Raw genomic sequence first — 15,185 nt, 5'->3', positions numbered from 1 at the left:
ATAGTTAAACTTTGTTAGGAGCAAAGGCCCAAGATTCAAATGGACACACCAATTTTAGTGAAGTAAAACTTTGCGAGATGTCAGGCAATGGACCACCCTAGAGCTACACTTCATTTGTGAATGACCTAATACTGTAGAGACTGATCGGGTGGACAAATGTCGATTGTCAGAAAAGTGAACATAATCAGAAGTATAGATGGCCTAAAACTTGTTAGAAAAGGCCATACATGAAAGGTTTCAGTCCAAGATTCTAACACTAAGATCAAAGAGCAATGGAGGGAGGCAACACAGAGTAGTGGATCATGGTGGAATAGTTAAAGGCGATGTGATGCATCAATATGTCTCACAAGAGACTTAATCATCCCAAGGGATGATTGGAGTTGTTGGGAGCTCTATTTTGGTGAGCAATACAATAGAAAGAAGAGCTATGAACTCAAAAAGTGAATTCCATGGTACCACAATGGAGATTTTCTATGCATTCATCAAATTTCAATAAATAGAAGTGCAATATCACAAAGGAAGATTTTCTAAGTGCGTACTAGTAAGTCTTGTTAGGGACTTGATCATATGAAGGTATGATCAGAGCTACTAGATGAGATCTTCCAAGTGTGCACTAGCAAGTCTTGTGAGAGACTTCTCTAGAGTTCATATTTGCTTGAAGAAACCCCACACAATCAGTGGACAAGGGCGGGTGAGTGAATGATTACTACTAAAGATGCAACAAACATAAGCCCTATAATATGAGTGGAGACCATGCATACAAGGTGCAATCTATATTTCCATCAGAAACGAACTACTTGATAGAGGTGTTAAAGCAGGTGGTCGAAATGGATATGAAATCAATGGTGAATGTAGAGGAACTTAGCTATCTAGAATCAACCATCGGATAGAATGAAGCTAGACTAAGAGGAAGTGTCATGATGTTGTAGTGTTGAATCTGTTGATTTGATGCTGGAAGAGAAAAGAAGGGGCATGGATGCAAGGTGGTGAATGATAGTGTGTGGGCATGAGAGAGCTTTATGGTATCACAAAGGTGGAACTTCTGAATAATCATCGATCACTTGCTCTCATGAAGAACACAATGGTCATGAAAGGGGGTTGAGATAGTGGAGAATACAATAACAAACTCCTAAGTACTAAGATAAGATAGAAGAGCAATGGTTACAACACAGCACTTCATTAGGCTTGTTTTAAAATGCTTCTTATCAAAATAGTCCAAAGTAGGTTGGTTTAATATGATGATGCTCGATCAAGGGACCGAGTAGGTAGCATGTGATGATGTAGTTTTTTTGCTTAGAGGATTAGACGGTAAAAATGATGAAGTAATTGGTACAATCCCAAAGAGATAACTAAATCTATGTTAAGATAATATTTCTCTTTCAGGATAACATTTTTTACATTTCAAAATTTCGAGACAAAAAGAAGATAAATTTTAGTAGCCAACTCAGGGAGGCAAGGGAAACTATGTAAACATGACCTCAACTTTTGAAAGAATTAGGTGAAATCGAGTATCATATTTTTCTTAATTATCTAATAAAAGAGCTTTATATACTTGAAGGATCATTTAGAGACTACTTAGAAGAAGATAATAAATGTCAAAATATATTTTCCTTCATTAAAGAGATCCATAAATAGTAATGAAAATCAATACAATTCGATCAACCCCACATCAAAGTTTAAGTTACTGTAGAGCTATAATGTCCGCAAAAACTTCAACAAATAAATCAAAGAAAATAAGAGAGTATTGCAAACTGTTGCAATGATCGATACAAATACAAATTAGACACAAAACGGTTCTGTCAATGATCGATACATGTCCATTGCCTGAGTTATTAAACCCTAAGACCAAAAAAAAAGAACACTTATGACCAGGCCGTTGCCGATGTGATCTGGAGATTTTAATTCTTGAGACCAAGCCGCTGGTGATGTGAGCTTTGGACGCCAGAACCCAGCTATCAGCCTCATGTTCCATCTTACAGTGCAACGAACCTCGTAGGTTTCAGTAACCACCGATTTTGCAGGGAAAAATAATTCAAATTTGTTCACTCTTATCTATCTAAATAATAGATTAAATGTACATAAAAAGAGGACGTTAGATCTACAAGGTATCGTTATTTTGCTATCATGAAAAATATGCAACACATCCGATGCACAAACTGTACAATAGGTTGGCAGAGAATGCTTACAAGCCACCGAGAAGCTCACGGGTTTGGTAGATCACTGCCCTGCTACTTGATTAACTCTTTATCTAGCAGCAGACCTTCAGAAAACCATCTTCTGTTCCAACAAGAAACAACCTCGAGAAAGGAAGAATGCTTATCGTGGAGAGAACCGATTGGCTTCTTGTTCCTCTATCGGCAGAATACAATGTCTGAGGCGAAAGTTGGTACCGTCCACCCTGCTGCAAAAGGTACAACCCAACCAGGATGACAGAAAGCGAGGAACGGTATGGAAACGATACCAAGGAGGTATGGCAAAGTTGACAAATAGAGTCTTTCAGAACATCAGAGTTCAAAATTTTAGTGGAATTAGGATCTTCACAGTGAGCTCAAATGAAACAGAAACTAGTTGGCAATAAATCACGTGTGCACGACATCAAACATCATTAGTAACTTCTAAATGGTAAAGAGCAAAATTAATGGTTCACGTACAGCATACAAAGACCAACTACTACCATTAACTCAGTATAACTAGATTCATGAAAAATCTCTTGAGACGAGGATAATAAATATTTTTTTTACAAAAATCTTCTAAGAAAAGGATAATAAACATGTAAAGCATACTTGATCTGCCGATGTAGAAAGAGACGTCAGAGCAATTTTATTTCTGGAAATTGAGATCACATCTTGAGACCACATCGCAAAGCTAGTGATGGCATCTGAATGGACTCGAAATACATTTAACTGAGAGGCTAGGCTCCTGCCATGGATACCCATGAAGAACAGTATCAGCTAAAGAATCATATTGCTTCAATTTAACACCAAATGTCAAAATTCAAAATATGATGCCATCTTTTTAGTGCTTTTGCCACTTGCGATGCAATTTGCATAATAGAATTTTCTCTTAAGAATTAGGAAACCATTGGATTTATCAGAGAATAAAACTAGCAGCTAACAGTTGAAACTACTCAAGGTCTTATTTTCTTCTTAAACCTCAAATAAACTCAGTACTAAATTAATTAAATTCAATTTGGAGGAATAATTCATACACCATATAGGGTTTGTGCTTCATGAGGAATCAAGTTTGGGAGTATTTCCCAAGGAAAGATTAGCACATCTTTTAAAAGGAAGATAGTCAAGTATCATGCATTTGTTGTTTTCTAAAGTTGCACCCATATTGTGGATTAATCTCATATATCATCCAATGAATGTAACATAGTGTTATCAAACAATACAAGTATATAACATCTGTACAATGATTATATCTTTAATAACATCTAAAAATTGTACACAGGAAATGCAATATATTAAGTGAATCTTTGTTAAGGAAAAAAAACTTGAACTCTGATTTATCTTTATCATCATCTGTGTACTTCTCCAATTCTTTGGCAAGTTTTAATTATATATCATGGAAACTACTTATATGACTAAAAAGAGTAATAAAAGCATAAATTTAGCACCCTCTTAGGTCCCAAACCCGCAAACTTCTGTCAAATGAGCTGGATACAAGCAGATAATCTTCTGGTGCAGCCAACTGAATAGATCAAAGGGTATCAATATCAGAAATATAATATGAAAAACCTCTGGTTTAAGTATTTTATGCAGAGTACCTTCGTAATATAACCATCATGTGCCCTCCAACGGGCAATTATGTTGCCACACCTCACATCAAGCAACCTACAATGACCTGAACTCAGACCAGTTGCAATCCAGGAGGGGAGACTTGAGCCTCCATCTGCTTGACTGTTTTCAGAACCACAAGAGCAAATGGCTGACACAAGAGATGAAAAAGAATATTCAGCAGCATCAGTCTTCCATAGTTGCAGTTTGCGGTCTTGCAAAACATCAATAAACCTGCACAGAATGTCCTGCTGCTTGATATCAATATAAGCCACACCGTGATACATTATCCCATTTAATGAACAATTAAGGCTAAAACTGCCACATTCGAGTAAGGAGTTCTTTCATACATACTAAACCAAGATCAGAAAGCAAACCTTAGATGTCATTTGATACTTTGGAATCAAGAAGGAGATATGAAGTAGAGAAGAATTTTAGGTAAAAACTTCAGATACACTAGTTCCAGTTGGAAAATACAAGAAAATTGGTTGTCAAAGAAACATATTTTTTAATTACCTCAGATTTCTGGAGAGCTACCATAAACAAAAATAAACAGACAAAAGCTATGCATCCCACCTTAGTCATAACTTAATAAAAAAGGCTGCATCTAAAAGTTGCGAACTTTTGTCTGAACATTCATGTTACATTAAATAAGATAAGAACGAGTCCATATGTTGTATGCTAGTAGCTTCTTACAGTTAATTTGGTTCCCATCACAACTCTTTCTGAACCAACTGAAAAAAATGTGTAACAAAAATCAACTAAAGAAAAAGATATGAGGTAAGACTCTCCTCAAAGAATTAAGAAAGTAAGAAAAATTAAATTCATGTAATATTATACTATTCAAACATGGCAGATGGCATCTAGATTACCTGACTGAACCGTTTCCCATGCCAGCAACAAGTTTGTTTACCGAGTCTAAGTAATGCATGCAGGTGTACAAACTACCACTGAATGCATTAGACAGTATGCCACCAGTGAGTTCATTGGCTATAAGCATGTTGCTTTGCTCTATAGCCACCTTATTGGCAGTTGGCAACGGGAAGCTTATTGATGATTCGGCATATGCTGATATTAATTTTCCAGTATCACCGTTCCATACATGAATGGTACCATCACAAGAAGCTATCCTTCCACTTACAGACAATGTACATATGTCATTTACAACCTACAAGGTATAAAGCCTTTTTAATTAGAAAAGCATAGCAGAAAAAAATTTCACTTAGAAAAGTATATGGTCATGAAAATGCAGTTCCATTCACATGCCAAGAAAAAAATAGGACAGTGACTACAGTCCAAAACCACAAGTCAGACAAATGTTAACAAGGATACCAAGATATTCAAAAAATTTTACCAGCAACTATCAACCATTGATAAGTAGGAATAATTTAAAAGTGTTTTCAAACATTATTTATCATCAAGGAAACAATGATGAGAGTTAAGCAAGAACACGGAGCGGGAGCAAACTGCTAGAAGACGTACTATGTGAGAAATGAATTGTTGAAGCCAAGGATTACAGATTTTCATGCAGCACCTCAGATTAGAAATCAGCAACAAAAATTAAAACAAGTAAAGCACCCTAATCTTTAGTATAATGAGAATATCATCCTCCAAATTGTACATAGGAGCATCTATGTAACATGGAAATCAATAGGAAGTAGAAAACATTAGCAAACTAGACAAAAATACATGTAAATAAAGCCAGGTTATTCACATGACTAGCATTAAAAAAGAGAATCCATTCAGTTCTAGTCCTTGTTATGAAGGAACGGTGGATATATTGTGACATGCGACATCTGCAGGCATATTATAAAAACACATCACATTCTTCTGATGTGTACTTATGCTACTAATTCAGAATAATTTTTCTGAGTTGCCCACAGTTATTACTAAAGTTTGGAATGTATGAATGAATGACTGGATGAGAAAAACAAAGACTTGAAACATATATAGTCGTAAAAGAATGAAGTGGGGTTTGGCCAGCATGGTTTTTCGCCATCATATGTTGGAAACTATGGAAAGATAGAATCAAGAGAATTTTCCAAAGGAGTCAAAAACTTCATTCAGACACAGGCAGTTACATGACTTCAAACGATTTCTATTTCCTAGAACCTATTCTTCTTCTGTAGTTTCTTCCTTGATATTCATCATTCTGTCGCTTTCTGTTACTTCTCTGTAGCCTGCTTTTTCTCTTGCCATCCTTGTACTCTTTATGAAACGAGAACAACAGGCTTCCTGTCTCTTCTCAAGAAAAAGAAAGGGATAAAGACTGTAGAGTTTGTGATGAGCAACTTCTGCATATCCAACAACTTTCTATAAAGTCCATCACAAATTAAAACTATTTCAGATCATTTAATGAGCAGCAATCACTGAGTACAGAGGATCTAAAAAAAGTATCAAAAAATTCATTGATCCATAAAACTGAACAAGAGGTTTTTTTCTTGCACATAAATCTTAAACACAGAAGATATCCGCATGATGTAACTAAGAGGAATCACCTATAATTAATCAAAAGAATGAAAATACTATTAAAAAAGTTGTTGCTTCAAAATATTGAAATATCAGGATCAGAAAGAATCCTTGGCAGAAATTAACCTCATCATGGCCATAATAGCCCGATATGCAATTCATTCTTGCTAATTCCCACTTCTGAACACTACCCTTGAATCCAGGACCAACACCTCCAGTATAAAATGTACATTCGTCATGACAAACAGCTATTGATCTCACTGCTCCAGGGTGTGCACGGGCTGAGTAAAGAACCGATGCTTTGATCTTCCAAGGTGGTTCATCTTTCAAGCTTCCACTGCGACCAAGAAAATCAGGCGCATCTGAGCTAGCATCAGGACTAGGGAACCAAAACCATGGCATATGATTCTTGAGATCTGTGGTACCATAATGCTGCTCAGAGAGCTTAAACTTTTCAGTATATGGAAACTCATTCATATCTTTGTTGGAACTTAACAGACTTGTGCCACTTTTAGCTCCTTGAGATTGTGGTACAGACCAGCCAACATCATTTAGCAGTAATTTTGCTGGATTGTAGACGGAGGAAGAAATTCTGCCAATACTAAGCCTTTGAGCACTAAAACTTTCACCACTACTTCTATGAGTTTCGCCCACAATATCCCACTGAAAAGTACAGGAAATATTAGGACACCTATTTACATGTGAACTACAAACTGCAAAGGACCCCTGTGCTTCCCTACATTATAGAAGCACTGTTCTTTGTCCCCATCAAAATAAGAGTTCTTGCAGCAGTTCAAGGGATACCTTCCAGTTGTAGTATCTTTGAAGAATTTGCTCCAAAAGAAACCATGTAGAACAGCATTGACGAAGTTTCTCTATGCTAATAAGAGATGCCAAGAAAGGATACAGCAGCAAACTGCAAAAGAGTCGTGCATAATTCAGCTACCAGGACATTGGCAAGGTTATGGGACACTTAGAAACAAAGAGATTCCAAAAGAAACCATGTAGAACAGCATTGACAAAGCTTCTCTATGCCAATAAGAGATGCCAAGAAAGGATACAGCAGCAAACTGCAAAAGAATCATGCATAATTTACCTACCAGGATATTCCCAGGACATCAGCAAGATTATGGGACACTTAGAAACTAAAAGAAAATAGCGATTTCTTGCAGCAGAAGTTGAAAAGAATATGAACTAAACATACACAAGGTCCATTCTACTCTCAATCTGGATGTCCTCTTCCACTTTTTGCTTAGAGATCCTGACATTCCTTCCAGATGCATCAGGTCCAGGGGTTGCTGATTGGGAAAAGGCCAGCTCATCAAACAAAATTTTCAGTTGTGGCAATACATACAAGCTGGTGAAATCTGGCCCAAGCCTTTTACAGAGTGAAATTAGTGCGGCTGCAGCAACCTGGCAAGCAATTATAAGATAGCATTGATAAAAAAGAATATAGATATGCCTTTATGCTTGATTCCATATACTGAGCAATAAATTAGTGTGGTAAAACACATCTGGTGACAAAAATTTAGTCTAATTGCATAAAACTGAAAAAAGAGAACAGAAGAGGAACTACCTGAACCACAGATAGATCCAACTGAGTCTGCATAAGAACCCTAACATGGAGGCAAACTTTGTCCTGCAAATTAGAACAATCAACAAATTTTTATAGGTTTCACAAAGTTAAATAAAAACAAGAAATAAATAAAATCAAGAAAACCACCTCACCTGAATCAGCTCTTTTAGAATGGCCTCTTTTGGCATGACCGTAATGAGACCATCTAAAGTAGAAAAACTATCAATCAGAGTTAACACATTCCAGCTACGCATGGGTTCAGGCTTATTGATCTGTGAAACATTGATACATGAGAGAATAATATTTCTAAGTAAAGGCAAGAGCTGTCCGCTGATAAAAGCTTCTCCCAGAAGGCTACCTGGCAATCAAATTGATCATGCTAGATTAGAAGTCCAACTCATCATCAATGAAAATGAAATCAAAGACAATGGAGAGCCCAATTAACTGAAGTACCAATTCTAACCAAAGCATCAATTCCATCAGAACAGAGTCCTTTTCCAAAGGAATGGATTAGTGGTAAGATAGTCTGGAAGATGAAGCATAAGTTAAATGTAATTTAAATGTCTGTTATTACACACACGAAGTCTACTTATAGGGTACCCATGCAGAAAAAGACCTGATGAATTGTGATAGGATAACCAAGCTCATCGCTTGAACCAATCAGTGCCACAGATGCAGCACATGCAGTTACTTTGTTAGGTGGATTGACTAAATTTGCAATAACAAAAGAATGCATCTTCTCCAGATATGCTTGTTTACCCAATTGCTTCCACAAAACCCTCACAAAGGAGTCCTGAAGGAGAGAAACCTTCAGATGAGAATATTGTGATGCCTGTAATGATCATACAAATGTTTAGACAGGAACAATTTTGTCTTTATGAATAATGTTCCATGCAGGTAATGCAATTAGCTTAAAAATATATATATTCACATTGGTAGTGACCTGCCTGTAAAATCTTCTGAATGATGGGCAAAATCAATGCTTTTATAGCAGGAGAACTCAAGCAATTTATAAATTCCTTTAGTAGACACAAAGCTGATTCAGTTTCAATATCCGAAAGAGATGATGTCATAAGGGGTAAGCAGAAAGAGGCACACATTTCTGCAGCAGACGCCCCCATTGATTTGAGGGCTCCTCCACTTGCAAGTTTAGCAGCATACTGAAAGCAGTAACCACTGTTAACCAAAAGCTGAAGTGGTGCAAGAAACAAGAATGCAGACCTGACTGATGGAGAAAAGTATGGTGACTCGAGAAAGCATTTTGCTGATGGCCTCCTGATGAAAAAGAAAAGGTTCAGTGCATGTGCATTAAGTTCTCCTAATGCATATAACTAAAGATCAAAAACAGGATAAAAAAGTAAAGCCATAAAGACAAAATAGAGTAACACTGAGACAAAGACAATGTTTTAATGTAACTCAAGCTGCCTATTCTGTCACATAAACTAAATAATTTCACTGCTTTCCAAAAATACAATCACATGTCCATGGAAGAATATCTTGCACAAAGATGTAAGAATCATGTTATTTGAGAAAGCCTAATATAGAGTTAGTGTTTCAGGGCAGGATCCTCATGAATGGCATCAAAAATACCTTCTCCAATCCCTGTGGATAGATGCTTTAACAAGAAGTGCAACATGAGGAGGCAGTTCCTGAATTGCTCGTGGCATGACACCACTTTCTTTGTATGCAGCAAATGAGACAGTATCAAAAAGTGGTCTCTTCAAATAAAGTTCAGCCAATATGCAACCATAAGAGAATATGTCCTTGGCATAATTATCAGAACATACCCCCAAATATGATGACTTCTGTCTCCAGTTGAGAGACTCTTGAAAGCCCATGGAGAGGTTATCATCAGCCTCAAAGCACTCAAGAAGGCAACCCAAATCAAAATCGGATGGAACTGAAGTCGTATCGCTAGTTTTTTCTAGAGTGCCTATGATAGAAAGATCACTTAGCTGAGACTTTAAAGAGCAAGTATAGTCAAGAAACTCCTCCTGGTAATTATAAACAGAATCGAGGTGGCGTGTTTGTTCACAAAATAGAGTAGCTGTCTCTAGATTGTCCAAATACCTAGTTCCTGAAAGAAGTTCCTCAGGATCCAAATGTGAGGATCCATTAGTGATGCTAGATATTTCTTTCCCTTCATGTTGCAGTTGGCACTTGAAACATGATTCTTTTAGGCCATGATACTGAGAATGTGGCGTGACACCACGCCGCATAGGGTGTGGTTTAGTAAAAAGTTGCAAGCGCCCCGTCGACTTTGGTGTTGATGGATTAGAAGTAGGCAACATCACATTCTTGGCTTCAACAGATGCTTCGCCTGAGAGTTTGTAACCAAAGGTGATGTCAATCCAATGATGAATTTGTCGTGATACACGATCACTTTCTAACGCATCACGATGTATCGAAATAAAATCCTCTGGCGATGTTGTCCAAGATGGCAATGCCAGGTCACTCATCTCAGAGTGAAGAGATGTAAAAATTCGAGGATCACAATAGAACTCAGGAATGCATTCATCTGGAGTCCACTGGTAAAGTCTCTGCATGCTTGATGGATACTCATTAGGCTCGTAAACAGATCTCACAGCAGACCGAAGTACTGACAAAGGTAACCTTCTTGCTTTATAACTGCAGACTGCGAGCTCAGAGAGGCATTCATCTGAAACATGATGAGGAATTTCCGACGAAGAATATGTGAAATCCAATTGTTCATCACCCTTGGCCAACCGCCATTTGCTTTTTGTAAGGTCTCTCCACCCAACATGAGAATTTTCATCAGGATTCACACTGAAGTCTATGACCCATGGCATTACCATATGGAATGAGTGGTCACCCCACCTTCTACCAGCTAGCTTGTTTAACAAAAGAAGGTACTCATAGTTGCTCAGATCACCTGCCCACCAGCGCCTGAAACTGGTACTCCAAGTCATAGATGTTGACAATCCAAAGTCAGCATAAATTTCTTGACAAGGGCACTCCTCTGCGAAACAACATGCTTTTCTGGAAGCAGAATGAGAAGCTTCTTTCAAGCACACCATCTCACTAATGTTCAGACATGCCCAAAGTGATTCATTCAAATGTATGCTCGAAGGGCTTATGTTACCATGGGCAAATCCTAACCCATGGATGTATGCTAAAGCAGAAAGAATCTGGTAGGTCAAAAATCTTATGTGCCAATCGGACTTCAAAACTGTGGGGCTATATTTCAAAACATTTTCCAGAGTATATGGAGCTTTAGGATGCAATAAGTATGAATATACAGGTGCTTCTAGAATACCTAAAACGGGGAAAATATTAGGGTGTCTAATACTACCTATAAGATTGCTTGCAGAAGCAGGGTAAGCAACTAACTTTAGAAAGTTTGCAACATCATAGTCAGTAGTTCTTCCTTCTCTAAAAAAATTTACTAATGAACTGGAGTTGTTCCCAAGTGCTCCGGACAAATACTTTAAACTGAGGTTTCTGATTGTGGCATAAGAAGCTCTACCAACATAGGCATCTGGAGTTATTGCAGCAATGACCCTTAAAAGATATTGCTGATCATGAGTGCTAACAGAAATTTCATGACCCACAGCTACCAGACCTTCACCAACACAGATAAAAGAAAGTAAGGAGACATCTTGCTATGAAGATTGTAAGTCATTTCTACCAATATTATTGCCAACATCTCTTTGGTACTGACCTTCCTCTGATGGAGACTGTTTATCTTTACCACCTGCACTATCCCCAAGACTTCCTGAAGAGTTGCTAGAACTGCAAGGACCCCTTCAAGTCAAGAGTTAACGGATATATACATGCTCTTTTCAGTATATGAAATATAATGTGATGACTTACATATCCCGCCCCAAGGACGTAATCTTTTCATTAAATAATCCCATCAGAACAAGTTGAACAGAGACCTCCTCACTGCAATTTTGCTCCATCAATCACAGTTCACTAAAGTAAGGTGTAATGAAAAAGCAGGCAGATAATTTTTTCTTTGAAAAAACATTTCATATTATGTTGACTTGAACAATAAATTCTAAAACTTAATTTTACCTTAATAAATTGTCTACTTCCCCCATCAAGTAGACCTACAGTAAGAAGAAGAGGGATCATATACCAGCAAAAGTAGTGACATAAAACCAACTGAATGGTCAAGTGGTACTCATAACAGATTCAAAAAAGTTCTACACTGAAATGGTGTTTTTATGAACGTAATTTTACAAAAAATAGGGCAATCCACTCAAATATAGAATTGGCTTAGCATTAGTTATTCTTTTAATTAATAGCCCAAAAGACAAAAAAAAGTGGCTTCAATGAATAAAGAGATTATTTGTATCTTAAGTCTATCATCAGTGTTTGGAGTCCTAAACATCAAACTAACTAAATGATCCATGGTATAATCTCTAAACTGAAATATATAGTATAAAATTAAACAAGTTACTACTCGAACAATAATTTCAATTCATTATGGAGGTAATTTTCAACCAAACATGATCCAGATTGAATAGACTGAATTGCATGCTTGGCATTCTTTTAAGACTTTACTCAGATCAAATACCTTAATGATGATGATGTAGTTGTTTTGAAAAATAAAAATAAAACTTTGATGTTGTTGTAGATGGGAAGAAGATCTTCGAAGCCTCTTCCATCAGTATGGAATAGCTGACGCCTCATAGGACATCTAAAGGTTAAGTAGGCTCTGCGTAAGATTTACTGACCCAGCTTCAACCACCCAAATCTAATAGTGCATGTACAACAAATGAAAATTTAGCAAATATAAAATTTAAAAGAACAGTAGATTTGTATTTACGTTTTAAAGCTCCTGCAACCAAAGAAAAGCATTTCACCAAGTAAGAGTCGGTGCTTGTTCTAGAAACCATAGGAGACTGAGAAATCTCTGAACTAGCTGACCGATAATATAAGAGCAAGGATTCATATCCAGGAGCTTTTCTTCAAGCAACAGCTTTTAAGGATGATATTTACAGAAACGATCCATGGTAATAGCCTCATCACTTGTAAGGATCAGCCTGTGAACGTCGAGTGGCATAAGTGTGGTATAAAGGTGTACACGTCTCTTGTTGATTTCATGAACATGGAAACATGATCTAAAATGCTGGTCGAAACCAGTAAGTACCGACCTAGATTCAATATAGCCAAGAACAATGTTACTCTCAGAACAAACCACAATCAAATTACCCAACCATCTCGTGATGATGCCAGATCCACATAACGTGGTAATGGCTAGTTAAGTTGACTTCATCATTCTTTCACTGGGGAACGACTATCATCATTTCATTCAACTCAACTACTCTCCTTCCAATTTCACACCCGAGTACTACCGTTTTCTTCCCCGGCTCAAACCCAAGCTATTACCCTTAAAGCAACGTTAGAATCAAAAACCAATTGGACTTTCAAGTGCCACTTTCTAAAGAATTAACTAGAAAAGGAAGAATGAATTTAGGGAGAAAGAAGGAATCAGACCTGAAGGACGGCGGAAGAACCGAAGGGGAGTGCGGTGTCGGAGACCCCATAGCGGAAGAAGAGATCGGTCGAGAGATCAGAATGGACCTGCCGCTCCAAGCACTCGAAGCAAGGATACAACTGCTCCATCGTCGCCGGAGGAGAAATTCAAGCGGCGATCGCCGGCCCACGCTCCGATCTGATCCCGATCGTGCGGTCGCAACCCTCGATCGACTCCGTTGATATACACCGCGGCCCACGGCGTCGAGGGGCTCACTCCGCCATCGGACGGATGATTTCGTTGAGATGAGATCGAGTCGAACGGCTTCGAGTCCATCAGACAGAGTGATTATTGGTGTACAAGAGTTTCTGATCGCAACCCATTTCTAGTTCGGATTCGGATTCGGATTCGGATGCGGATGCGGATGCGATTTATGGGATTCATATCCGGATCCATAAGCATATGAATCCGAAACGAGGAACCATCAGATGATAGAATTTGAGGTAAAATTAGATAGGGCAATTTAGGGCAAAATTAGATAGGGCAATGTTTGAGAAAAGTCTCAAATTTATTTTGGATACCCTCATTTCCAAATTACCTACAAAGAATCCTTTTATCTTCATTTATAATAGTCGAGACCCGATTAGACCGAGTTATTCAAACCTGTTCGATGTTATTAGTTTTGACGGGTTCCGATAATTTTGGTTCAGTTAAATTAATTATTATAATGTTTCTCGAATAGAATTAGAAATGCGATTATTCTCATTTCAAAAATATTATAATTTAATCCTAATCAATTTAATTTCTTACAAACATTAATTATTAACTTAAACATATATATCAACATTTCAAAAAAATATTTTATGTTGATAGTTATTATGTAATTTTTGAATGAAAATTAAGAATGTTTTGACGTATTTCAAAATTAAAGATGATAAGTTCTTAATTTCTTTTAGGTAACCTTAAAGCTTATAATTTTTTTTAAAATTCATGTAATAGTCATTTTTATTACTATAAAGAATGATATAAAAATATTCTTAATTAGAATATTTTTCATACGCTTACAATATTTTTGTCAGTTAATCAAAACACATTATAACTAATAAAAAATTATAACTCGATTTCTATTAATTAAACTTCATTTGGAGGTATTATAAAATTATTAATATATGAATTTGAATGATTTTAGATGAAAATTTATGAAGCATATTTCAAAATAAATCATGAGAAAAATTCTATTTTTTTTCCACTTTCTCTTAAATTCAGGTCTAAATATTTTTAAAAAAATATTACAATATTAGATAAATTCCCGAATAAAAAGCCTATGTTATTATATTTTCTCGTAAAATACCAATATTTTGGTATTTTCTCTGACACAATTATTTAATGATAAAAGTATCCTTAATTGCTGCTTCTTTTTTTGTTTTGGTTCTCCACACACACACACACACTCTCTCTCTCTCTCTCTCTCTCCCTTTTCAAATTCATTATATTGAACCAATATATTTTATAACTTAAACTTGTCCAAAATAAATAACAATAAATAAAATAAAAATAAACATTACTATATATGTAATAATGAATTATATATAAAATATTGTAAAAAATAAAAATAAAAAATTATGAAAAGAGCAATGATACAATTTCAAGAAACCTTGGAATTGACCAACAAATGATAACTTTTCTTTTTAAGCCTTTAAAATGAGTATTTTTATTTATTATTTCAAACCTCCAAAGAGGAAGCCACATATAAGTTTATGGATTCACTTCATAATATGTATATAATGAAAGCTACTCCGACATATGTGGTGTTGAGTATATAACTCTTTGTTGGGAAATATATGTCTTGAATATGTAGAAACGATCCTGTGCACAAGTCAACCAGATACTTGACAAAATAATAAGCAGACTAGAA

General features: G+C 36.4%; 1 protein-coding gene across 8 annotated transcripts; it reads right to left on the bottom strand.

Annotated features, from left to right (window-relative positions):
- Positions 1-1,687: 1,687 nt before the first annotated feature.
- LOC103971409 (protein GFS12) lies at positions 1,688-13,611 on the bottom strand. 8 transcript variants are annotated; one of them, XR_001976264.2, is made up of 19 exons: positions 13,291-13,611; positions 11,863-11,897; positions 11,659-11,730; positions 11,507-11,589; positions 9,415-11,407; positions 8,772-9,099; positions 8,441-8,656; positions 8,278-8,350; positions 7,977-8,182; positions 7,825-7,887; positions 7,453-7,661; positions 7,053-7,164; positions 6,375-6,911; positions 4,652-4,947; positions 3,770-4,013; positions 3,620-3,693; positions 2,784-2,919; positions 2,187-2,401; positions 1,688-1,989 (listed from the first exon to the last, which is right to left on the bottom strand). XR_001976264.2 is itself a non-coding variant. In XM_018820578.2 (18 exons), the coding sequence occupies exons 1-18, from the start codon at positions 13,417-13,419 to the stop codon at positions 2,249-2,251; spliced, it is 4,959 nt and encodes a 1,652-aa protein (XP_018676123.2). In that variant the 5' UTR covers positions 13,420-13,611; the 3' UTR covers positions 1,688-2,248. The 8 variants fall into 8 exon arrangements, 4 of the variants coding, with proteins under 4 accessions (XP_018676123.2, XP_009383701.2, XP_018676124.2 ...); XR_001976263.2 differs by having other exon boundaries at positions 1,688-1,972; XM_018820578.2 differs by having other exon boundaries at positions 1,688-2,401.
- Positions 13,612-15,185: the final 1,574 nt, after the last annotated feature.

The sequence above is a fragment of the Musa acuminata genome, chromosome BXJ2-11 (assembly GCF_036884655.1).
Source record: "Musa acuminata AAA Group cultivar baxijiao chromosome BXJ2-11, Cavendish_Baxijiao_AAA, whole genome shotgun sequence".
Taxonomy (NCBI): Eukaryota; Viridiplantae; Streptophyta; class Magnoliopsida; order Zingiberales; family Musaceae; genus Musa; species Musa acuminata.
Note: the sequence above shows the minus strand (reverse complement) of the source record. Positions and strands in the feature narration are given on the sequence as shown.